General features: G+C 47.8%; 1 protein-coding gene across 4 annotated transcripts in view; it reads right to left on the reverse strand.

Annotated features, from left to right (window-relative positions):
- Positions 1–2,171: 2,171 nt before the first annotated feature.
- Positions 2,172–24,194, reverse strand: part of PDE4DIP (phosphodiesterase 4D interacting protein) — a 98,531-nt gene continuing 76,508 nt past the window's right edge. For 2 of the 4 annotated variants that reach the window (XM_060232564.1, XM_060232561.1), the window contains 10 exons: positions 21,926–22,216; positions 20,081–20,212; positions 18,344–18,521; positions 16,976–17,100; positions 14,606–15,046; positions 9,814–9,989; positions 7,812–7,955; positions 6,905–7,022; positions 5,688–5,734; positions 2,172–2,833 (listed from right to left, as the gene is read on the reverse strand). In XM_060232564.1, coding sequence (XP_060088547.1) covers positions 2,780–2,833; positions 5,688–5,734; positions 6,905–7,022; positions 7,812–7,955; positions 9,814–9,989; positions 14,606–15,046; positions 16,976–17,100; positions 18,344–18,521; positions 20,081–20,212; positions 21,926–22,216 — 1,706 coding nt within the window. In that variant the 3' untranslated portion in view covers positions 2,172–2,779. The remainder of the gene's footprint in view (positions 2,834–5,687; positions 5,735–6,904; positions 7,023–7,811; positions 7,956–9,813; positions 9,990–14,605; positions 15,047–16,975; positions 17,101–18,343; positions 18,522–20,080; positions 20,213–21,925; positions 22,217–24,194) is intronic. The other 2 variants (XM_060232562.1, XM_060232563.1) reach the window with 2 other exon arrangements.

Here is a 24,194-nt window from a genome sequence, read left to right on the forward strand (position 1 = left end):
TTTCACTAGTAAACTGTGTTTTGCTTTTAGACCTTTTCACTTTGGTACAATTTTGGTATAGCTGACTGTGGCTAGACTGACTTTGTGTTTATGTTCCTGCCGGCGAAGTTCCTTTTTTACATCTCTGCTGAGAAATATGGGAGCTGCTTCGTTGCGGGGTTAGTGGCACAATTCACACCAAACCCTCTGCAACATGAAGTTGCACCATGCACAGGGGTGGTCAAACTTGCTTAATGTAGGAGCTACATAGAACGAATGTCAGATGTTTGAGAGCTGTATAAGGAGGGAAGGGAGGAAATAGATGGGGAAGGAGGGAGATGTGGAAAGAAAGCAACTCTATATGCATTCTCCAAGCCTCCAGCTGGCTTGGCTTGGAGAAGTGATTTAAAGAGAGAAATGCCTTCTCCAAGACATGAGGAGCTTCGAGAGCCACACAATATGTGTAAAAGAGCCACATGTGGCTCCTGAGTTTGGCCACCCCTGCTGTAGTCACAGCAGAGTTCTTCCATCCCTCTTTGACAACATCTGTCAAGATCTGCAAAACGTCAGTGGTAGAGGGGAAAGGAACACCAGTGCTTAGATGGGAATAGTGACTCTGAGAACCACAACAATTCTGCCTGTCTTCAAACCTTCATTTCTGTCAATGAAAGGCAAGAAAAAGGCCCTTTCCAGGGCTAGGGCTATTTTGGAACCACTTTGCAATTTGCTACCATGCAATTTACACATCTCACCCAGGGGCAGCAGTCGCTATGACTTGATGCAACACAATTTGCTTGGGCCCAGTGAAAGCTTCCACGGAACTTGTGCAACTGGGTCAGGCCCAGTGGTGGCCACCACACAACTCCCCTCAGCCATTTGCTACCACACCACTTACGCACCTTGGCCAGAATTTCCCCAGGGAGAGGGAAAGCTGTCAGTCAGTATAGTATAATAATTAAGAGTTAGGGTTGATTTCCAGTACAAGAACTCGCAGGCAGTCAATGAAATTGCTGAACAGTCAGGTTAGAATGGATAAAAGGAAGTACTTCTTCACCCAAAGGAATTCACTGCCACAGGAGGTGGTGGTGGCTGCAAGCATAGCCAGTTTCAAGAAGGGATTGGATAAACAGATGGAGCAGAGGTCCATCAGTGGCTATTAGCCACAGGGTATAGATGGAACTCTCTGTCTGGGGCAGCGATGCTCTGTATTCTTGGTGCTGGGGGGGGGGGGGGGACACAGTGTCCTGGCTCCACTGGTGGACCTCCTGATGGCACCTGATTTTTTGGCCATTGTGTGATACAGAGTGTTGGACTGGATGGGCCACTGGCCTGATCCAACATGGCTTTTCTTACATTCTTAGGGTTGCCAGGTCTGTATTGGAAAATACCTGGAGACTTTGGGGGTGGATCTGGGAGAGGGTGGAGTTTGGGGAGGGGGAGGGGCCTCAGCATGGTACAATGCCATGGAGCCTACCCTTCCAGGTGGGCTTAACTCTGCCGGCTGGAGATCAGTTGTAAAAGCGGGAAAGGCTGGCATCCCTAGCAGTGTCAGACTAGGATCGGGAAGACCCAGATTCATATTCCCACTGTGCCATGGGAGCTTGCCAGGTGGCCTTGGGTCACCATGACCCAAGGACTTCCTAACAGGTGGTTAGGCCCTGAGACAGCTATGGCATCATGGACATTGACCAACACGACAGGACTATAGTTTGGTGTGTTGATATGCAAGGCTGCTGTATGCTGCAAGGAAAACTCATGAGATTGTGGTGCAATTCACAAATTGCAGCTGATTTTTTTTATTTTTAAAAAAATCTTTATTGGAAATTCAGGTCACATGGAAGGAAAAAAAAAATTGCTTCATTTATTCCAGCCCCTTCAGCCCTCAGCCAAAATTTTCCTTCCCCTTGCTGTGTCTCAAAGCACCTTAGCAACATGAGATACGTGCTTTGGCTTGTAGCAGATAAAATAAGGCGAGCCCTTCAGAAGCCTGCCCTCTGACTTCTTTGTCACTGACTTCTTTCTGTTGCCTCCGAGGTGTCTGTCCCCTCCCCTGAACAACAACACACAATAAACCTTACAGAGGGCAAGGGAGCTATTTTTGGAAATCACCTGGCAGCAGAAGCATAGGCTGCCTAATTCACAAGCAAACTTAATTTTGGAAAAGCAAAAGTTTGTGGGTTTTGGTTGGGTTTTTTTTTTTTTTTTGGTGCATATAACTATTGTAATAAATAAATTAAACTCCAGAAGTCAAAAACAAGTAGCTGAAAAGTCCAATGACGCTAGGGTCAAAAGTAAGCAAAGAATACGTTGCTTTCTCTCTTCCCCCTACCAGAGTCACACTTCCAAAGAATCCATGCTAAGGGCTTTTTTCTCTAGGTTTAGGTAAATTTGTCCTACTGTCAATACGCTATAGTTGATTGTCTATTTCTCATATTGCACTGATGGGGATGAAGGGGGAGGGGGCGGGGAGCACCAGCCTGGTTCAGCAGCTGAGTCACTTCGCTGCTCTTCTGGAAGTTGTGGAGGATGCAACTTGGCTGTGTTCAGGGTTTCTTGTGTGCACAAGTTGCGGTACCAGAGTTGGCCCTCACTAAGGCAGCAAGCGTCGATAGGCAAAAGATGGTTTGGTTCCTGGATTGATAGAAACAGAGCTTGCTGGGTGATGAAGAACCAGATGTCTAAGCCACAGCAAGCCATTTCTGATCCCTGCACGTGGAGGGGCGACCAGAGGAACTCAGTAGCTGGCTTTCTTCCTCCTCCTGTCTCTGGGCACTTGAATGGTTCCAATCCCATTCCTCGCTCATGCAAGGACATGATCACACAATGGAGAGAACGTCACTGGCTCTGAGATGCCCTGCAGAGAATAGAACAGAGAGCACATATCAGGGGTGGCAAGAGTGGGAGAAATGCTCTTTACCAAGCCAAAACACCTGATTCCCCACTAGGCTTGTTCCGGTGTCAGAGCTCTTTCTCTCCCCTTCCCCCTCCACCCGATGCTTCTGTTGGATTTTGCGCAAGCTGCCCTGGGGCTGCGACACACCCCGCCTCTTTTCTGCGGCAAACAAGATCCTCAGAAAACTGGTTTCTGCTTGCCTTGGGAAAGAGGCGAGGCAAGTTGCAGCCCCGGGGAAGCTTGTGCAAAATCAGACAGAAGGCCCTGCCACTAGGCAAACTAGGCAACTACCTAGGGCGACAGCCTTCTGGGGGCAACAAATTGGGCACCCCTCCATGTGACTCAGTGACATTATCAATGCGGGAGGGGGGGCGCCAGAAGTTAGCCTTGCTTAGGGTGCCAGACAGTCTAGGGCTAGCCCTGGCTGCGTAGGAACTAAACCCCTGACTAGAGATCCTAACTGGCAGCCAGGGAACCTTATTGGAGCTTAGAGCATATTTAGGCTTTCCAACCCCCCCGCCCTGCCGGGGGACCCCTGGATTAGCAGCCTCATCCCCCACTCTCTAAAAATCTGGAAGCGGTGTGTGTGTGTGTGGAACGGTGCCGTGTCTCTTTCCCTGCCTGGCTTCAGGCTTCTCCCTTCCTCCGGGTCACAAAGATCCGCCCACTGCCGGCCTGCTATTCACTCCAGTCCGGCCTCCCTTCGCGAGGTGCATGCTGGGACTCGTAGTACTTGCGTCCTCTCTGGCTGCCAGGTGGCATCTCCTCGGGGAGTCTGGCCGGCGGGGGGGGGGAGCTCTGCCCCCGGAGGACCATGTGCATTTCTACCTCCGGAGGCTTCAGTCGCTGATTGAAAGGCTTCCTCTTGGGATGGTGTGTCTGTGTTACTTTGAAGAAGTTGGCAGCAACTCATGAGTAGAGAGGTCAATCCCTCTTCAGAGTCACCAGAAATGGGGGGGGGACGTCTGCTGAGCATTATTCTCTACGTGGAGATTGATTTTCATAGGGTATAATGGGGAATTGATCTGGAGGTTTCGGGGGCTCTGGGAGAGCTGTTTTTTGAGGTAGAGGCACCAAATTTTCAGTATAGTATCTAGTGACTCTCCCCAAAGTATCTCCCAAGTTTCAAAACAATTGGACCAGGGGGTCCCATTCTATGAGCCCCAAAAGAAGGTGCCCCTTTCCTTCATTATTTCCTATGGAAGGCAGACATTTAAAAAGGTGTGCGGTTCCTTTAAATGTGATGCCAAAACTCCCTTGGAGTTCAATTATGCTTGTCACACCCTTGTTCCTGGCTCCGCCCTGAGGTCTCTTGGCTCCACCCCCCAAAATCTCCTGGCTCCACCCTCAAAGTCCCCAGATATTTCTTGAATTGGACTTGGCAACCCTAAGCATATTGGCTGTACTTAAGGCAGGTATAGAGAAAACAGAAGCAAGTTGGCTTCACTGGAGCTTTGTTGAAGACCTGGCGCTGCTGAGGACTGTTACAGAAGAATATAACAAGAGCTTTGGTCCTTCCAGTCCAGCATCCTGTCTCCCACAGTGGCCAGTCAGTTCCTCTGCAGGGCCAACAACGGCATAGAGGCTGAGGCCTTCACCTGATGTTGCCTCCTGGCTCTGGGATTCAGAACATGGGAGTTCCCCTAAGTCACCACGACTAGTAGACACTGATGGACCTCTCCTCCATGAATCTATCTAATCCCCAGAGCCGGCTGTGCCACTAGGCAAACTAGGCAATTGCCTAGGGCTCTAGCCTTCTGGGGGTGCCAAATTGGGCACCCCTGTGTGATTTGGTGACATTATCAGTGCAGGGGGGGCACCATAAGTTAGTCTTGCCTAGGGCGTTTGTTCTTGCTTATTGTAAGACGTCTCCAGTGACTAAAGGGACATGAGAAACCTTTATGAATATTGTGGTTTGCCTTCTTTTCTGCAATTGAAGTATATTTATGTTGTCCCGGCACCTTGCTTTGCTGAGCTTCCTTTGGCCACCCAAAACCATTAAAAAGGACTCTTTCTTCAGGCAAAAACAGCTTCTAGCCAAACACAGGGTCAATGGCTGAAGGGAAGGCATCCACTACTAATCAGCCATAGGTACTTCCAAGGGTGGGATCACAAGACCACCAGAAGAAAAAGAAAAGAGTTCTCTTTGTCCGCAAGAACAAGAGCAGGAAGTACAAGGCTGATAATGCAATACAGACAGGGCTTTATTTGTAGAAAAAGCCCACCTAGAAGTCATTTGCATATTAGGCCACAACCCCCGACATCACCATTGTTTTACACAGGGCTTTTTGTGGGAAAAGCCCAGCAGGGATTCATTGGTCTATTAGGCCACACCCCCTGATGCCAAACCAGCCGGAACTGCGTTCCTGCTAAAAAAAAAAGCCCTGAATACAGAGACAGTGAGCAGAACCTTCCCAAGCTTACCCAGCATGAGAAGTTGATGGCCCACATAAGAGTATGTTCTTACTCATGAAAATCGCTAAGGGGGTGCGACCAGGAAGCAGGGTGGGAAGGAGGAGGCAAACAGCAGGAAAGTATAAAAACATAATTACGGGCTGACAGCGTATGCTGTGTTTCAGTAGTGTGATCATGGGTGGTTCTTGGTTTCATTTTCTCTGACCTGGGGAAATGCACCAGTTTGGAGGTGCAAATATATTCATGACCATGTATATGAAAAGGGGCTGGTGGGCACAACTCAAGAAAACTCTCACTGGTCCTCATCGCCCAAGGGGTGTCCTAAGGAAAAGCCTCATTTTTGGACAAGCCAGTGCTCTTCTCTTCCACCATTAGTGGGACAAAGTGGTATTCTGCATACCTCCAAGTTAGTCCTGGCTTTCTTCAGTACAGCGTGTGTCCTGGTCACTGAAAAAGCAACAAATGCCATCAGCCTTGGCCTTGACAGCTTCATTCAACCTGCCCCCCCTCCACATCCTGGCCCTTCCTCAGTTGCCCTTGTGGTGCAAGATTCTCCTTTCTGGAAGGTATCTGCAATACAGACTTAAAACTGGCATCATTCCCTCCTCCCTGGAGAATGGTAGTTGCAGGAGGACAGCCTGAGGATCGGTAAAAAAAATGGCCAGCGTCACTGCCCTACAATGGGTTGGATGCAAACAGGGTTTCTGTGGTGAAAAAGTGAGGAAAGGTTCCCCTTTGACCACCCAGAACGACTATGCTGAGAATCACAAAAACCATATGGGACAGGGGGTGAAGTAAGGAGGGGGACTGGGTAAGACTGAACAAGGAGACTGGCTTGGTCCAGGGGTGCCAACCTCCAGGAAGGACCTGGGGATCCCCTGGAATTACAGCTCCACTCCAGACTATAAAGGAAATGGATGTTTTGGAGGGTGGACTCTGTGGCAGTGTACCCCACTGAGGTTCCAGTCCTTCCCAGGCTCCACCCCCAAATTTCCAGGAGTTTCCCAACACAGATCTGGCCACCCCCATCCCTTGCTGGTGGCTGGTGGGGAGGGAACCTGGGACCCTTAGCTTGATCCAACCCTGTTTCCATATTTTTTAGGTAACGCTAGGGTGGTTAAAAAAGATAAAGGTTGTCCCCTGTGCAAGCATCAGTCATTTCTGACTCTGGGATGACGTTGCTTTCACGTTTTCACAGTAGACTGTTTTACGGAGTGGTTTGCCATTACCTTCCCCAGTCATCTACACTTTCCCCCCAGCAAGCTGGGTACTCATTTTACCGACCTTGGAAGGATGGAAGGCTGAGTCAGCCTCAAGCCAGCTACCTGAAAACCCAGCTTCCACCTGCAGCTTTACCACTCTGCACCATGGGGCTCTTGCTAGGGTGGTTAAGCTATTAAAAATACTGATGCAGGTTTGCAGTATAAATATTAATACAGTTCTATTTCCTCCTCTACACTCACCTTTCCACCAAAGCTCTAAATTCACCCCCAGATTCTGGATGAGGGAAAGGGGAGGGGAAAAGAAATTGGAGGGATGCAGGAAGCGCCTGACCTTGAGATGATCATTGTAAGTCACTGCCAGAGCCCTCAGCCTGACCCAGGGGAGGACACTTACAGTGGGCAAGGAGGAAGTTCTCCATGCTGTCCTTATAGTGGCTGGCTTGCTGCAGGCGGCTCTCTTGATTTGCCAGCTTAGCGCGGAGTACCTGGATCTCTTCTTTCATAGATTGCTTCTGAAATGCCAATACAGTTGACGATTTTCTAGGGTGACTACAATAGCTAAGCTTGATGCATTAACAAAAGGACACAGGTTGTACCCATGGACTTATGTTTTATAACCTGGTCTATGCACATGACAGTACACAATAGTGGAATGAACAGTATCACTTCACAGGGCAGGTAAGGAAAGCCCTATTTGGGGTATGTGCGTGGAATCCTTCCAAGTTGAAATTAGCATAGTATGTTAAAGGGGAGGCTTGCAGTTTTCACCCTAGTGTTCTAGTGTGCAGGGTGGTGGCTTTGATTTAAATGGGGGAATACTGAGAGATATAATCCTTCCACCATACGTGATTCTGGAGAGCCGCAACTTCGTTTGCACACTAGAAGAAGAAGAAGACTGTAGATTTATACCCTGCCCTTCTCTCTGAATCAGAGTGGTTTACAATCTTCTTTATCTTCTTCCCCCACAACAGACACCCTGTGAGGTGGGTGGGCCTAAGAGAGCTCTCATAGAAGCTGCCCTTTCAAGGACAACCTCTGTGAGAGCTATGGCTGACCCAAGGCCATTCCACCGCCATTCCACAAGTCAGCCAAAGCACACAGGGACAACCTTCTGCAGCACAGCACAACGACTTCAAGCCCTCAAGTGAGGAGACTGATTTGGAGTTACCACCTAGGGAAGGTTTCTAAAACATTCAAACAAATTCATTTATTCCCAAGAATGGGTTAAAGAAATGTGCTTTGCTGGGACCCATGGTGGGCATCTCGCAGCCAGTGATGAAAAGCAGGAAGCTTCTCCTTACCGCCTGCTGTGCTTGAGCAGAGATGTGAGGCACAGGGAGCACCGCTATCCAGAACAACGACAGGAGGGAGGCCGCTTTCTCCAAGATTTGGTGCAAGGAATTCGTGCTGGCAAGAAGCTGCCTGAAGCCCCCTGGATGGAAGACCTGAAGAAGCAGAACAGGAAACTTTTCTCAACTTTTCTTGTCATCTCAGTCACGCTGATACCCCTGCAAACATCTGTAATTTATCAAGCTGCCCCATTAATCTGAGGCTCTCTTCTAAGTCAGCCACAGTAGCAAGGAGCTAAGTAGCTTTTCTTCTTTCCATGGCCAGTTGGGCTGATTGCTGCAGGCCCTCTAGTCCCCATTGGCTATTCATGGGTCTTATGTAGATGCTAGCGCTCTTGGGCTTGCATTGCCTTGAACTGACAATGTTTCCTGAGAAACAGTCCCAGAAGTGTAGAGGTTGCTATTTCCTTTCAGCAAAAACAAAGAGGAGTCTTATGGTGCTACATATTTTTATTCTAGCAGAAGCTTTTTTGGACTAGAGCTTGTTACAGCTAATGTGTCCGTCATGTGACAAAGCAATCTTTAGTACATGGAAGCTTATTCTGGGATAAGAACGGTAGTCTTCAACAAGCCAATATACTTTTGTTTCTTATGGTTCCCAAACAACATGAATTTCTTCCAAGGAATATTCTGCATTCTCCCCCCTCCACCCACAGGGCTGGCGCTAGGGGGTTCTGCCACCCCAGGCAGAACCTCTCCCCCCCCCCCCCCCGACTCTAATTGCGCATGCTTTGTGCACATGGCACAATGACATCACCTCAAAGTGATGTCATCATGATGGTGCTGCTGCCCAACCAGCTCCATCTGAAGCGGGGTGTGTGTGTGGGGCTGGGCAAGAGGCAGGCTGAGCATTCTTGCAGGCAGCAGCCATGTCCTTCTTCCTTTGCTCTGAATTGAGGTTTGATAATGTCCTGATGTCCTGAGGTTCGTGGCCAGACTTCAGGAGTGACGCAATCTTGCCAACCAGAATTCAGCCAGCTCCGACTGAAGTGGGGGAGAGGGCTGGGTGGGGGGCGAGGACAGGGAAAGGTCAGCACGAGCGCCCGCCCCCATGGTGAGCCTACCTCGTCGACTCCCATGCGCCAGCCCTGTCCACACACATACTCATATACGCTTATGGTGCTGCCAGGTTTCTGACTGGAACATCTTGGTCTTCACATATACAGCCTGTCTTAAAGCAGCTATCTTGACTGCCTGTTGGTTTCTGGGTCAAATTCAAGCTGCTGTTTTTGACTTTTAAAGCCCTAGATGTTCTTGGACCATCATACCTGTGGGGCCACCTCACCCCCTGCAACCCTCCTCAGGGCTGTGGTCATCATCATGTGGCTTACTGATGGTACCAGGGCCTCAGGTTGCATGTTTGTCATCCACCAGGGCGAGGGCTTTTTTGATCATAGCCCTGTCCTGGTGGAATTCCTCTCAGGTGAGACTCAGGCTTTGAGACCTCTCTAGATTCCACAGGGCCTGTAAGGCTGAGCTTTTCCATCAGATCTTTCCTAGATGAGTTTATTTTTGGAGCTTAATCCTTAATCCACCATTACCAGTTGTGAGTTTTGTTTTCTTATGCTTTGTATTTTTATACTGTTTAACTATATTTATTATGTCTGTTTTACAGTTTTGTGAACGGCTCCGAGCCTCACTTTGAGAGTCAGTTTGGTGTAGTGCACGGACTCTTATTCGGGAGAACTGGGTTTGATTCCCCACTCCTCCACATACACCTGCTGATGTGACCTTGGGTCGGCCACAAATTCTCTCAAGGCTGTTCTGCTCAAGGGCAGTTCCGGGAGAGCTCTCTACCTCACAGCACAGGGTGTCTGTTGTGGGGAGGGGAAGGGAAAGGAGATTTGTAGGAGACTCCTTTGGCTAGCGAAGGGCAGGGTATAAATCCAATCTCTCTCTCTCCTCTCTCCATATGAATTGAAATAAGAAACAAACAAACATGTTTCCCCGTTACCCTGATGTCCTGAGGTTCGTGGCCAGACTTCAGGAGTGACGCAATCTTGCCAACCAGAATCTTGCCCTCCAGGATTTGTTGCTTGAGGGTTCTGTAGTCCTCAGCATGGCTTATGACATGGGTCTCCAGCTTGTGCATATCATTTTTCAGCACTGAGTCATTCCCGCGGTATGTCCCTGAAAGCAAAGCACCAAAATTGAGCCTAATTTTATCAAAGGAAATTCCGGGAGAAGATTTGATTAAACTTTGTTCTCTCCATCAAGTGTCCATATCTGTCTGTCAACTATGTCTGTCAGCTGTTGACTGTTGAAGAAATGCTACAACACTAACAGGTTCCCCTGAAGAAGCCTGTTGATGAAACGTGTAGGACATTTTGGAAATTGTAACTGAGTAATAACATATATTTTTATTTTATTTTGCACCATTGGCCTTGGCCTAATTTTCTATCTCTCAGTGACCGTTGTGATCCTTTTATTTCCTCCATGTGTTGTCCTAGCCATCCTTCCTGATTTTTTTATCCCAAACTTTGTAGTAAAAGCTTATTGATATCTATAGCTCTTATTTCTTTCATGTAAATCCCTTCTGATGCAGCCACAGCACTGAAGTACTCTTGAATAATGGTGTCCATGTCTTTGCAGAAAAGACATCAGGGGTCACTTGGTGTGGTCTCTCATTCACTGCTGATCTCTGAAGAGATGCACAGAATGTAAAGTGGGGGGTTGTTCTGTTTTTATCGCATCACACATAGTCCTGCACTCCCATTTACACAGAGAGCTGTTTACCAGAGAGATATCTCCGAACCTCATCCCAGCGTGTGAATCACTTTGCATGCGGGAAAAGAATTGGGTTAAACGAAATGTATCTATAAGATCTGGGGAAAGCACTTACCTCCATGACTCCCTACCACAGCCCAGCTTTTGGCTTTAGTTCAGCGGGTCTCCACCTTCCTGAGCTAGTGGGCATCTTTGGAATTCTGACACTGCGTGGTGGGCACAGCCACAAAATGGTTGCCAGAAAATGGCTGCTGCAGGAGGTGGAATAGGGATGTCAGCCTTCAGGTGGGACCAGGGGATCCCCTGGTATTACAGCTTATCTTCGGACTACAGTTCCTCTGGAGAAAATGGATGCTTTGGAGGGTGGACTCTATGGCATTGTACCCCACAGAGATCCATATCCTCCTCAGAATCCATCTCTACCAGAAAAGTGGTTTTTGGAGGGGTGCCCTAAGAAGTGTGAGGAGCCCTCAGCATTGCCAGCTCCGGGTTTAGAAATTCCAGGAGACTTGGGGGAGGGGAGATGAAGCCTGGGGAAGGCGGGGTTTGGGGAGGGACCTCAGAGGGGTATATTGCCATTGAGGCCACCCTCCAAAGCTGCCATTGTTTTCAGGGAAACAGATCTGGAGATCTGTTGGAATTCTGGGAAATCTCCAGGCCCCTGAATGAAGGTTCACAGTTCATATTACAAGCAATGTAAGAAACAAACACTGTGATGTACTGTCTAACAATGTTTAGTAAAACCTTTTTAAGAAGCATACAATCTTTTTGTACATTACAATATTACAAGAAAGCTTAACCTCCTAATAAAAATATAATACACTTAAGTGGTATTGAGAGGTAAGATTTTCACAACAATTAACAATCTCTTAAAAAGTAGTCATTTGAAAATTTAAGAATTATCCGCTTCCATTCAGCTTTGACCGTTTTCGCACACAGCTCACCACGCAGTCACAATCCTGTTCCCTCCGCAGTGTCCGGTCAGATTTCGCACCATCTGCGCCGGAGTTACAGGAAGTGCTGCGGCTTTTGCGTAGCAAACGTAAACCGCTAAAACCCAGTTTACATTTGCTACGCAAAAGCCGCGGCACTTCCTGTAACTCTGGCACAGATGGTGCGAAATCCGACCAGATGCTGCGGAGGGAACAGGATTGTGACTGCGTGGTGAGCTGTGTGTGAAAACGGTCTTTGTGTTGTATCTCATTGTAATTACTGTGGTTTATTCCAGGATGAGAGAACTTGAAGAAAATAAAGATGTTGCCAAGAGCATTAACACTGAATTGTAACAAGAGGCTGTTAAACCTGAAGGAAATAGGAAGGAATACGCCTTAGGAAGTTTTTTTTACAAAATTAGCCTATATCCGGGTGCTCATTGAATCGAACTTTCTTGTAATATTGTAATATACAAAAAGATTATATGATTCTTAAAAAGGTTTTACTAAACATTGTTAGGAGCCCCATGGCGCAGAGTGGTAAAGCTGCAGTACTGCAGTCCAAACTCTCTGCTCACGACCTGAGTTCAATCCCGGTGGAAGCTGGGTTCAGGTAGCTGGCTCAAGGTTGACTCAGCCTTCTATCCTTCTGTGGTCAGTAAAATGAGTACCCAGCTTGCTGGGAGGAAAGTGTAGATGACTGGGGAAGGCAATGGCAAACCACTCCGTAAAAAGTCATGATGCGACATCACCCCAGAGTCGGAAGCGACTGGTGCTTGCATAGGGGACTACCTTTAAACATTGTTAGCCAGTTGTGGTGTATGTCCCTTTAAGAGGGTTATGTATAAGTTAAGATAGGAAGTAGAGAGTGAACCTTGCAGCTGTAGGATCTGGTTTTATGTTGTGTGTGTTGACTGACTTGGAGATAATAAAACAAACTTGAAGACTGATGTGGAGGCTTTATTTAAGAGACATAACAATTTGGTGACGAAAGAGGGATGGCGTTTTTGCCTCTGAATCCAGTATTCTGTGGTCGAAAAGGAGGCTCTTGCACGTGTTTGGGCCACAGAAAAGTGGAGAACTTATCTGAGGGGTCATCAATTTAAATTATGCACTGACCATAGCCCCCTGATAACACTGTTGACATCAAAAGGATTGGGAAGAGCAGGAAATCGAATTGCTAGGTGGTCAGCATGACTGCTTTGTTTTAGTTATGAGATGGAATATAAACCAGGAGCAGAAAATGTAACAGCTGATTGTTTGTCGCGGCTTCCCTTGCCATCCTCTGGTGTATTGCCAGAAGAGGATGTAGAAGTAGTTGCACTGCTTTCAGGCATTCCAGTTGCAGTCACACAAGAGAAATTTCAAGCTGCATGCTTGGCATGACCAGTTCAGCAGAAACTAAGGGGATATTTGATGAATAAATGGCCTAGTAAGAAAAAGGGAATGGAGTTAGAACTGTTGCCTTATTTTAGAGTACGTGATGAACTCTCATTACAAAATGGCTGTATTTTATGAGGTACACATCGGTTGCTTGTCCCAGAAGAACTGCAACCTATGTTTGTAGCTCTTGCTCATGATACACATCAAGGAATTGTACGCACAAAACAACGATTGTGTGATTTGTATTGGTGGCCTGGGATGGATTCACAAGTGGAGGCAGCCATTAAGGCTTGTGTCACCTGCCAGTTACATGATAAGACAGCGGTTACACATCCCGCACCACTACAGCCGGTCGCATTCCCACATTCTGCTTGGGAAAAAGTTGCTATTGACATTGTGGAACCTTTTGATACTGCCCCTATTGAATGTTGCTATGCTATTACACTGATAGACTATTTTAGTAAATGGCCAGAGATAGCATTTACGGTACATCACAGGCTACATCAGCTGCTGTGATTAAGTTTTTGGCGGTAGTTTTCAGTAGGGAAGGGGACTCTAAGGAGTTGAGCTCTGATAATGGCACCCAATTTATTTCTGTGGAATTTGAAACATTTCTTGCTGAGCGAAATATTATACAGAGGAGGTCATCAGTGTATTATCCGCAAGCTAATGGAGAGATTGAACAATTTAATAGAAGTTTGAAAGATAGCTTGCAAACGGCTAAATTGGAAGGAAAGGCATGGGTTACCTTTACTACTGATTTTTTTCCAAGTATATAGGGCAACAAGGCATGCCACAACACAAAGATCCCCAGCAGAATTGTTGCATGGGAGGGAGATGCATACTAAGTTAAATGTTACTGGGATTTTAAAGGCAAGGACGGATGTTGTGTCAGATTCAGAATTGAGAAAAAGAATGAATCAGGAGCAAGAAAAATATAGGGCATATACAGATAGATGCAGAGGTGCTAAGGATGTTAAATTTGAGTGTGGCTCTTTTGTTAGAGTAAGGAGACTGGGAATCTTACGAAAGGGGGAATGTTGGTTCACCCCACCCCTCAAGGTTATTGAAATATACCTATAAATTAGCAGATGGGTGAGTATGGAATGCATCTCATTTGGTATCTGCACATTCTAGTGGAAGTAGTTTTGAATTAGATTACTCTCCTTTGTTACCAGGAATTCAAAATGAGGCGGGGCCTGTTTGTGAGGGGACTAATTCAAGTAATCAGCCAGAACTCTTAGATACACCTCAAGAGACACTAGTACCACAACCATTACCATCTCAAGAGGCACCGCCAGCTGCAGCAACGGAGACGAAGAGAAGAACAAGACAACCACCTGTTTGGATGAAGGACTGTTATGAATTGATGTGGGGTGATGTCCCTTTAAGAGGGTAATATATAAGTTAAGATAGGAAGTAGGGAGTGAACCTTGCAGCTGTAGGACCTGGTTTTATGTTGTGTGTGTTGACTGACTTGGAGATAATAAAACAAACTTGAAGACTGACGTGGAGGCTTTATTTAAGAGACATAACACCAGTACATCACAGTGTTTGTTTCTTGTATTGTCCCTAATTGGAGGTTGGCAACCCGCAAATAGACCCCTCCATTTATGCAACTGTACAGGCTGAAAATGAGCAGCCATTTCTGTAAGATGCTTCGTCTGTGTGTGTATGAGGCTGTGTTTGGGCTGTTTTGTTTACCTTGTGCCTCATGATTGGCTTGGAGGACCGGAACAGAGACAGGGATGAGCGGGAAGAGAGAAGGAGAGGAGTTCATGCCGACATCCCGGACCGGTGGTGAAAGGGTTGAATCTGAAAAGGCAAGAAAATACTGGAGAGTGGGGAAAGGGACAAAAGGACACAGAGCCAGGTATGAAGGGAAAGGCCTGGCCTGACCTGTGGGACAACCTCTGCAGTCTCGCCTACCTTGTGAGTGCTGCCATCTGGAGGCAGAAAAGGACATACCAAGGCCTTGGAGAGCAGGACTGGCCCCTGGACTGTATTGCTTCTCCAGCTGCTGCTGCAGGATGCAATTCACCTGGACAGCTTGTGCCAGCTGATTCCGCAAAGCCCTGGCCTCCTGCAGGAGATCGCCACCAGCGCTCGGAGCGGGGCCCTTGGATCGGCCATCCCTTGGGCAAGCTAAGAGGCAAAAGGGCAGCTTTAGCACCGTCTTTCTTACATTTCAGTTCATCCAGAGTTGAGGAGTTGGAGCCCAGAATGGCTGAGAGAATTCAGAGCCGCTGGAGCTGCTTTGGGGAGGACGAGAACAACATGGGAGAGACTCGCCGTCCTCTGCCTTTTTCCCACTGAAAAATGCCACCCCCATGCCCCTTTTACTATGTAGGGGAGAGGTGAAAACAATACATGGGGGTGTGGAACAGGGTACATTTTGGAGAAAAATGGATTGGGAAAAAGGTTAATTGGTCCCTTCCGCTTCCAAAAAGCTCCAGTGCCTGCCTGTGGAAACTAAAAACATGAACTGAGGAATGAATGTAATAGGTAGTTCTGCTCTCATTCCAGATGCAGGAGTGGTTGCGCTGGAGAAGAGGGGAGTCAGCTTGTGACAGAACAGTCCTCCTGTGGCCTGAGAGCCCGTTTGGTGTAGTGGTTAAGTGCGCGGACTCTTATCTGGGAGAACCAGGTTTGTTTCCCCACTGCTCCACTTGCAGCTGCTGGAATGGCCTAGGGTTAGCCATAGCTCTCGCAGGAGTTGTCCTTGAAAGGGCAGCTTTCTCAGCCCCACCCACTTCACAGAATGTCTGTTGTGTGGGGAGGAGAAGATATAGGAGATTGTAAGCCACTCTGAGTTTCTGATTCAGAGAGAAGGGCGGGGTATAAATCTGCAGTCTTCTTCTTCCTCCTATGTTTTCCCAGAAAAACCAGGAGGGGCTTTTTTCTCTCTCCGGCAAATTGCCTGCTGGGAGGGTCAGGACTCCCAGCTTCCTGTGCAAATTTTGAGGCCTTGTCTCTGTGTCTCCCGCTGCCCTGCACCTGGTCACCATGGGGATCGTTTACTGCCTTGTGCACCCCTGGAGGAATAGCAACTTACCAACTGTCTGCCTTCCCCCTGGTGCTCCTTTTAAAATAGTGTGTCCAAGATGGTGGAAGTCTGTGTGGTATAGAGATCCACTCCCACTATCAAAAGTTATAAATTATTTATTTAAAAAAATGTTTACAAGCATACTTTTAGCACAGTGCCAGATCGATCAAGAGATTCAAAAGAAAAGGGGTAAAATAAAATTCTTCTGTCCCTCCCTCTATATATGTTCTATCAGATATTAAAATATGACAGCCGCCTTAGCTTAGAAGAAGAAGATAAGAGATTGGATTTATACCCCTCCCTGTACTACCTGAAGGAGTCTTGGAGTGGCTTACAATCTCCTTACCCTTCCCCTCCCTGCAACAGATGCCCTGTGAGATAGGTGGAGTTGTGAGAGCTCTCCTGAGAACTGCTGTTGGGAGAACAGCTCTGAGATCTGTGACTGACTCAAGGTTACATCAGCAGGTGCATGTGGAGAAGTGGGGAATCAAACCTGGTCCCCCCAGATAAGAGTCCACTTAACCACTACACCAAATTGGCTTAGAATGCCATAGACCAGCTCTCTCCATTACCTTGCAGCTTTCTTCAGCTGTCCAGGCCAGCACATGACAATGGCCCTCACCTCCAGACCTCAGTTAAGAATTCTGTCTGCTCTGATGGACTCAGCACAAAAGAAACCCTCCTTCTCACTCCCAGGAGTTTTATCATCTCTTTTCCCCACCCACGGACCAGGTCAGGCTGGTTCAAAGAAGCTTTTCCTGAAGTCTTCAGAGAGTTCTTCCTGAAGTCCTTCTGGTCTTAATTCCTCCAAATCTCTGTTCCCTGCTTGGAGAGCAGGGGGAGACTGGAACATCCAACTGTCTTTAGCCGGACCAATTCACAGCTGAGGTGAGACTGGAAAGCCACTGAACTGACTTCCCCCTTCCTGCCTGTTCCCCACCCTGAGAGAATATTTTTTAAAACAGGTTTTATCTCAGGTCAGACCTCTACCCTCAAAATGCATTTCTTCACGCATCTCAGACCCATACCTGTATCTGCCCTCTGCAGGGATCCACCAGGCACTTCACGGACACACAATTCAGCCTGTAAGGCTTGGAAGAGCACTTGGTTCTCTTCGCACTGTTGATGCAGCAACATGGCTTGGTGTTGAAGCCTGCAAGGCATAAAGAAGGTCGCTTATTCTGCCTGAGAAGTGACCCAGCACACTCTCATCACTGAAGGGCCCCAGGCAGTTGAGGCACACATCCTGGGGTGCTACCAGAGGCAGAACATTTTATGAAAGCTTCACTAAAGTCCTTTGGAAAGAGTGACATCCCATGCCACAGCTTGTCAAGCCCATGAGTGTGTCCAGGGCTTTTTTTGTAGCAGGAACTCTTTTGCATATTAGGCCACACACCCCTGATGCAGCCAATCCTCCTGGAGCTTACAGTAGGCCCTGTACTAAGAGCCCTGTAAGCTCTTGGAGGATTGGTTACATCAGGGGTGTGTGGCCTAATATACAAAGGAGGTCCTGCTACAGAAAAAGCCCATGAGTGTGTCAATGGGGGAATGTCCCAGAACAGCAGCGTGAAAACAGAGTTGGAACTTTTGAGTGCTCTGCAGACCTGCTTCATGAGAAAAAGTTAAGATTATCTATTGGTCCAAAGTGCTGGATTTAAAAAAACCCCAATTGTGCAGTTAGTACAGTAGGCAATCTTCTTATTCACACAACTGCCCTTGTTGATACAACTATTCAAATAGACTTGGGTTTCCTACTCCAGTGATGAAAGGTCATCTCTTCATTGTGGAAGATGGATTTATACTAAAAATAAATGAATAAATTCACGGAGCACACATACATTATAGTGAAGGAGGGTGTGCTGTAACTGAGAAATGGTAAAGAGGTGTGATATTCTCATACATGCTAACAATCTGGACGGTCTAAAAGAGGTAGATCAGCTCTCTGGCCTGTATGGCAAATGTGAAGTAGGGCTGCCAATCCCCAGTTGGGGGCAGGAGATCCCACGGTTTGGAGGCCCTCCTTCCACTTCTGAAGTCTGTCGAGAAAATGCCCAACCTACACCACCTACAATTGAAGACACCCTCCCACCCCAGAGTTTTCACCTCCCATTTGGAGGCAAGGTAGGGTTTCCAGCTCTGGGTTGGAGATTGCGGGGGGTGGAGCCTGGGCGAGGAACCTCAGCAGGGTATAACACCATCGAGTCCACCCTCCGAAGCAGCCATTTTCTCCCTGGGAGCTGATCTCAATCGTCTGGAGATCCATTCTAATAGCGGGAGATCTCCAGGCGCCGTCTGGAGGTTGGCAACCCTAAGGCAAGGAGATGCTCTCTTTCTCCTCTCAACCAGATCCCTCATCTCTCAACCAGATTCCTCACTGGCTGTTCTGTTTGGCTCACCTTGAATTGTCCTTCTGCAGAGCCAAGCACTCCTCCCGGAGCTGCACGAGGTCTTGCTGCTTGCCCCGCACTTCTTCCCTCAGGCGCTGCTGCTCGGCCTGCTGCTTTTCCAGCTCCACCTCTCCGTCCTGCAGCTTGGAGTGCGATGCCAGCAGAGCTTCTTGCAGGGGCCCCCACTCTGGAGGTTGAGAGAAGCAGTCAGGAAGAGAGCTCCCTTTGCCGGTGGAATAGCACATTCAAGAGCCCAGAAACAAGGACGCTCTTGCACTGCCATTCCTTCTTGGACAAATGCAGGAGGAGGAGCACATACATGCGGTCTCTGGCCAAGGGTTCTGCTTTCAGAAGGGATGCTCTCATTTTCTCCAAGTGAATGGATCTCTGGCACCTGGAGATCAGTCGTAATCCCAGGAGATTTCCAGCCACCACCTGGAGATTGAGTGTGAAAAGGGGCCCCTGGCTGTCGCAAAGACCAGTTACTACGAAAATACAACACTTGTAAACAGTTTTGTAATCTGATTTGTATTGCAAAAATTCAATCTGTCGTCATACCACTATCAAAATACAACAATTCTTCTATGATGAAGTTTCCAGAAAACATTTACAGAAGGAACTAGGAGTCGACTTGTTGCACCTTTAAGACCAACAAAGTTTTATTCAGAATGTAAGCTTTCATGAGTGCATGCACACTTCTTCAGACAAGATGCACACATGGAAACTTACATTCTGAATAAAACTTTGTTGGTCTTAAAGGTGCAACCAGTTGATTCCTACTTTGTTCTACTGCTTCAGACCAACATGGCTGCCCACCTGGATCTATTTACAGAAGGAAAGGAAAAGTCCCCTGTGCAAGCACCAGTCATTTCCGACTCTGGGGTGACGTTGCTTTCACAACGTTTTCACAGCAGACTTTTTACGGGGTGGTTTGTCATTGCCTTCCCCAGTCTTTTACACTTCCCCCCCCAGCAAGCTGGGTACTCATTTTACCGACCTCGGAAGGATGGGTCAACCTGAGCCAGCTACCTGAAACCAGCTTCCGCTGGGATTGAACTCAGGTCATGAGCAGAGTTTAGGATTGCAGTACTGCAGCTTCAACACTCTGTGCCACGGAACTCTTTAAAGAAGGAAAACATGTCCTTATATGAAATAGTAATTTCTTAGTAACTGGTCCTTGTTTGCAAGCCAATGTGTAAACGTATGAGTAAACATCGCTTTCAAAGAAGGAATATATCCATGCTTCAGACTCCATAGCCTTCCAGAAAAATTTTCCAGTCTTTCCAAACAAAATAATTATATTCCAAATGAGATAATGTAATTTCTTAGTCATTGGTGTTTGCGACAGCCAGGGCTCTTTTTCACACTCGGACTGATTTCCCACTCACCTTACGCTGCTTTCACGTTCCTCTTCTCAGCAGGGTTTCCTTCTGATTTCATACTATTTGCCCCGGGACTGCATGTACTGTCGGCGTTTTCGCACAGCAAACAGAAACCTCTAAAAACTAGTTTCTGTTAGTTGCAGCCCCGGGGCAGATAGTGTGAAATCAGAAGGAAGCCCCTCGGAACGTGAGAGTGGCATAAGGTGAGTGGGAAATCGGTCTCTATCTCTTATTGCATTCCCTCCCTGCATTGTTGATAAAACCTCCTGGAGGTTGGCAGTCCTACATCCAACCTTTCCCTGAATGGCTGAGGATAGCTTTTCTCTCATCATTGCTCTTTGGCTGAGGATGGCTTTTCTCTTACCATTGCTCCTTGCCACGGAGACCAGACTTGCCTCCAGCTGCTCCCGCAGGCGATTGTTGGTGGAAATGGACTCTGCCAAGCGCTGGCCCAGGATCTGGATCTCAGCCAGATGTTCTTGTAGCAAACTGGCACCTGTGTCCAGCCGATGAGGAAACGTTAATATAAGAGAAAGGGAACTCAAAATCATGGCAAAGAAAGTCTGGGAGGTCTGGCCTCAACACGAGAATTCATGGCACAGAGCAGGTTTTAGGGACACGCATGAGCTAGCATGATCATAGTTTGTATCATGATCCAGTATGCAAACTGAGAGCCAGAAACTGCACCTTCCAAGCACATGACTGGAATGGTCCCCAATAGCCAGGGCTCACTTTGTAGCAGGAGCTCCTTTGCATATTAGGCCACACACTCCTGATGTAGACAATCCTCCAGGAGCTTACAGCAGGCCCTGTAAGAAGAGCCCTGTAAGCTCTTGGAGGATTGGCTACATAAGAGGGGTGTGGCCTAATATGCAAAGGAGCTCCTGCTACAAAGTGAGCCCTGCCAACGGTGGTCCCTCTAAGCTGAGTTAGTGTGAGCTAGATCACTTTTTTTTTGCCTCCAGCTCGTCTTCGCCTCCGGCTTCCTGTCTTAGCTCAGGAAAAATGGCCCCAGAGCAAACTAATTTATACAGTAGCTCACAACTTTAATGCCAGTATCTCACAAAGCAAATGTTTTGCTCAGAAGACTCCACAGTTTAGAGGGAGTTTTGGTCCCCAACTAGGTCTGACTGATACCATTCCAGAAAGTGCAAAACCAAGTTTTGGAAACGGAATCTAAAAGTCAGGCTGCTTCTACATGGAGGTTTTGCCCCAGTTTTTTTCATCTAAACTGGAGAGGGGTTTTATGGAGTATCCAAGTGATATCATTCCTTCCCGATCCCTTTCTCTGCCCTTTGCCCCACTGCTTTGCAACCATCTTTCCCAAACCTGGCTTGGTACAATCTTTTGGGAACAATTATGGTCAAAGAGTCTTCAGGCTCTGTGTGGACAGGGAAGAGTTTATTTTTGCAGGTCTTGTCCACATCAGCACCTCTGTCCCATAACTGCTGCCCCCATTTTCCACCACCCCAGGCCAACAGAAGGCTTTTGGGACTTAAAAAATCATTAAGCTATGGCAGTAGTAATAATTATCTTTTTTTAAAAAAAGTCTTGTGATGTGGGGGGAGGAATGTAACCTTGGTGGGCTGGGGCAAACAATCATAAGGTCATTCTTAGTGCCGTTGCTAACGCAGCGGCATTTGCAGCGGCAACAGAAGGAACACAGAACATAATTTCTGTATGGTAGTTCTGTAACAGCTTCATTTCAATGTGCGATCCATACCCCCCAAAGAGCCAAGCCAGTTAAGATAGCAGCTTTACAAGGGATTAGACAGATTGATGCAGGAGTTCATCAATGGCTACTTGCCATGGTGAGTATTAAGGAAACCTCCATATACAGAGGCAGCAGCCATCCCTAGAAATGCAGCGCTATGAGGCAGTGCCAGGCCATTGGTCTCTATCCTCAGATGATAAGGCCCTCCGGGGCATCTGATTTGGCTGTCGTGTGGAACAGGATGCTGGACTAGAGGGACCACTGATGCAGTAAGACTCTTCTTAATGTTCTTGGAAAGTGCCATCAAGTCACACCTGACTTATGGCGACTCCATGGAGTTTTCAAAGCAAGAGATGTTCACAGGTGGTTTGCCACGGCCTGCCTCTGCGTCATGATGACCTTGGTATTCCTTGGTGGTCTCCTATCCAAATATTAGCCAGGGCCAATCCTCCTTAGCAACCCTACCTCAAAAGTAGGGAGAACTACAAGAGTTACCTGAAAGCCATGGGCCTGTCAGACATGTTGAGGAGCAGGATGGTAAACTTCCACAGACCGGTCCTTTCTGAGGCTCTCTGAGGTGAGTCGTATTCCTGGTGTCGCTGCTCTCCCCCAGGACTTCCCCAGCATGCTTGTTCCAGTTGACAGTGTTCTGCTGCACATGAAGCGACCGAGGAACGCAGTGGTCCACTCGGGGGCAGTGCTTGGAGCTATAGGCAGGGCTACCCATAGCAAAGAGACCAGCTGGCAACTCTGGTTTTGCCGGTGACAGTACAGAGGGCGGTACACCTGGGCAGAGGGGATACAAGTAAGTGATAACCAGACCAGATGTGGTGCTCGAGACTTTAGGAAGGCTTACTCTAGTGCAGGGGTGGCCAAACATGCTTAATGTAAGAGCCACATAGAATAAACATCAGACGTTTGAGAGCCGCAAGACATGAGTGTCAGATGTTGGAGAGCAGGGAGGGAGGAAAATAGATGGGGAATGAAGGGGGGAGAGGTGGAAAGAAAGCAACTTTAAATGCATTCTTCAAACTGCCGGCTGGCTTTGCTTGGAGAAGTGATTTAAAGAGACAAACGCCTCCTCCAAGCCAGCTGACGGGGCAGTGGGGGCTTTGAGAGCCACACAATATGTGTGACAGAGCCACGTGTGGCTCCCAAGCTTCAGTTAGGCCACCCTGCTTTAATGGACCAGGAGCTCTCCTGAACTTTGCTAGGAGGATGCCCAGCTCCTCAGCAGCTGTCACACAGGTCGCCTCAGAAGATGGGAGAAAGGATTGCTGTGCGGTCTCTCCCCCATAACAAAAGCTATCCCCCCACTTTGCCCCATGGCAAGTGCATCCAAGGGCATTTGCCGAAGATTATTCCAGGGAGACATTCTCTTCTTGCTCTTTTTCTGTGTGCAAGTTTCTGCAGTTCCAAGCATAATTTGGCTGCCTCATGGACTCTGCATTGCAATATTGCTCTGTGGCATGCCAGGAGTCAACATTTGGTTCAAAAGATGGATAAAAAAATCAGCCGTTCTCTGATCTCAGGTTGGCACCACAGCACCCAACTGTAGAGAAAAGGGAAAAGCACAAACACATCTCCCTGGGTTCAGTGAGATCAAGCCAGTACTTCTTTAGATCCACAAGGGTGCTGATTAGAGGCACTGTCAGAAAGTAATGGTTGATAATCAGGGCTTTTTTTTTGTAGCAGGAACTCCTTTGCATATTAGGCCACACCCCTCTGATGTACCCAATCCTCCAAGAACTTACGAAGATCTTCTTACACGGTCTACTGTAAGCTCCAGGAGGATTGGCTACATCAGGGGTGTGTGGCCTAATATGCAAAGGAGTTCCTGCTACAAAAACCCCCCTTATTTCATTCATGACTCACCTTTCTCCCTAATAGGGACCCAAAGTGGCTTACGTCATTCTCCTCCATTCTGTCCTCACAACAACCCTTTGAAACCAATGGCCTCTGGGCATGAGGATAGTGAAGAAGGACTGGCTTAAAGTCCTGGCTGTGCGGAATCAGGAAGTCCAATTTCACAGGGCCGTGCCCGCAACCCACTCAGCCATTTGCCGAAAGAACAATGGTTGGCCTTCCTCGTCTGAATCTTGCAGGACTGGGCTTGGGCAAAGCTACGGCTCTGACAGAAGGCAGCTGATTGCAAGCAGGGCTTCTTTTGTAGCAGGAACTCCTTTGCATATTAGGCCACACACCCCCCTGATGTAGCCAATCCTCCTGGAGTTTACAGTAGGCCCTGCACTAAGAGCCCTGTAAGCTCTCGGAGGATTGGCTACATCAGGGGTGTGTGGCCTAATATGCAAAGGAGTTCCTGCTACAAAAAAAGAGCCCCGATTACAAGACACATGCCACAAGATGTCATGAGCTGCTGAAGAAACCACAGGAGAGGGTGAACCAAGGTGGGTTCAGTGGCCATAGTGAGTGCGGCAGACGGGTTCAAATCTTCCTGAGCCTGTTCATGGGGAGGATGGAATATAAATTGAAAAACAAACAAACAAACCTCCACTCCAGAACACAGAGCTTGCTGGGTGCCCTCGAAGCAGCCACTAACCAATTTCCCCAGGTGGTTGTGAAGTTAAGAGAAGGGCCCACATATACAATCAAGAACATTAACAAGCCACTCTTACAAGCAGGCATGCACTTAGCCATCAACCCGTCCACAAAGAACTCTGGGAAAGAATTAAGGCAAAGGAACTGTTGCTACTTGTCCCCATTCAGTGCCCAGGTGGGGACTGGGATCCAGGGCTTATTTGTA

The sequence above is a fragment of the Heteronotia binoei genome, chromosome 2, assembly GCF_032191835.1.
Source record: "Heteronotia binoei isolate CCM8104 ecotype False Entrance Well chromosome 2, APGP_CSIRO_Hbin_v1, whole genome shotgun sequence".
In the NCBI taxonomy this organism is placed as follows: domain Eukaryota; kingdom Metazoa; phylum Chordata; class Lepidosauria; order Squamata; family Gekkonidae; genus Heteronotia; species Heteronotia binoei.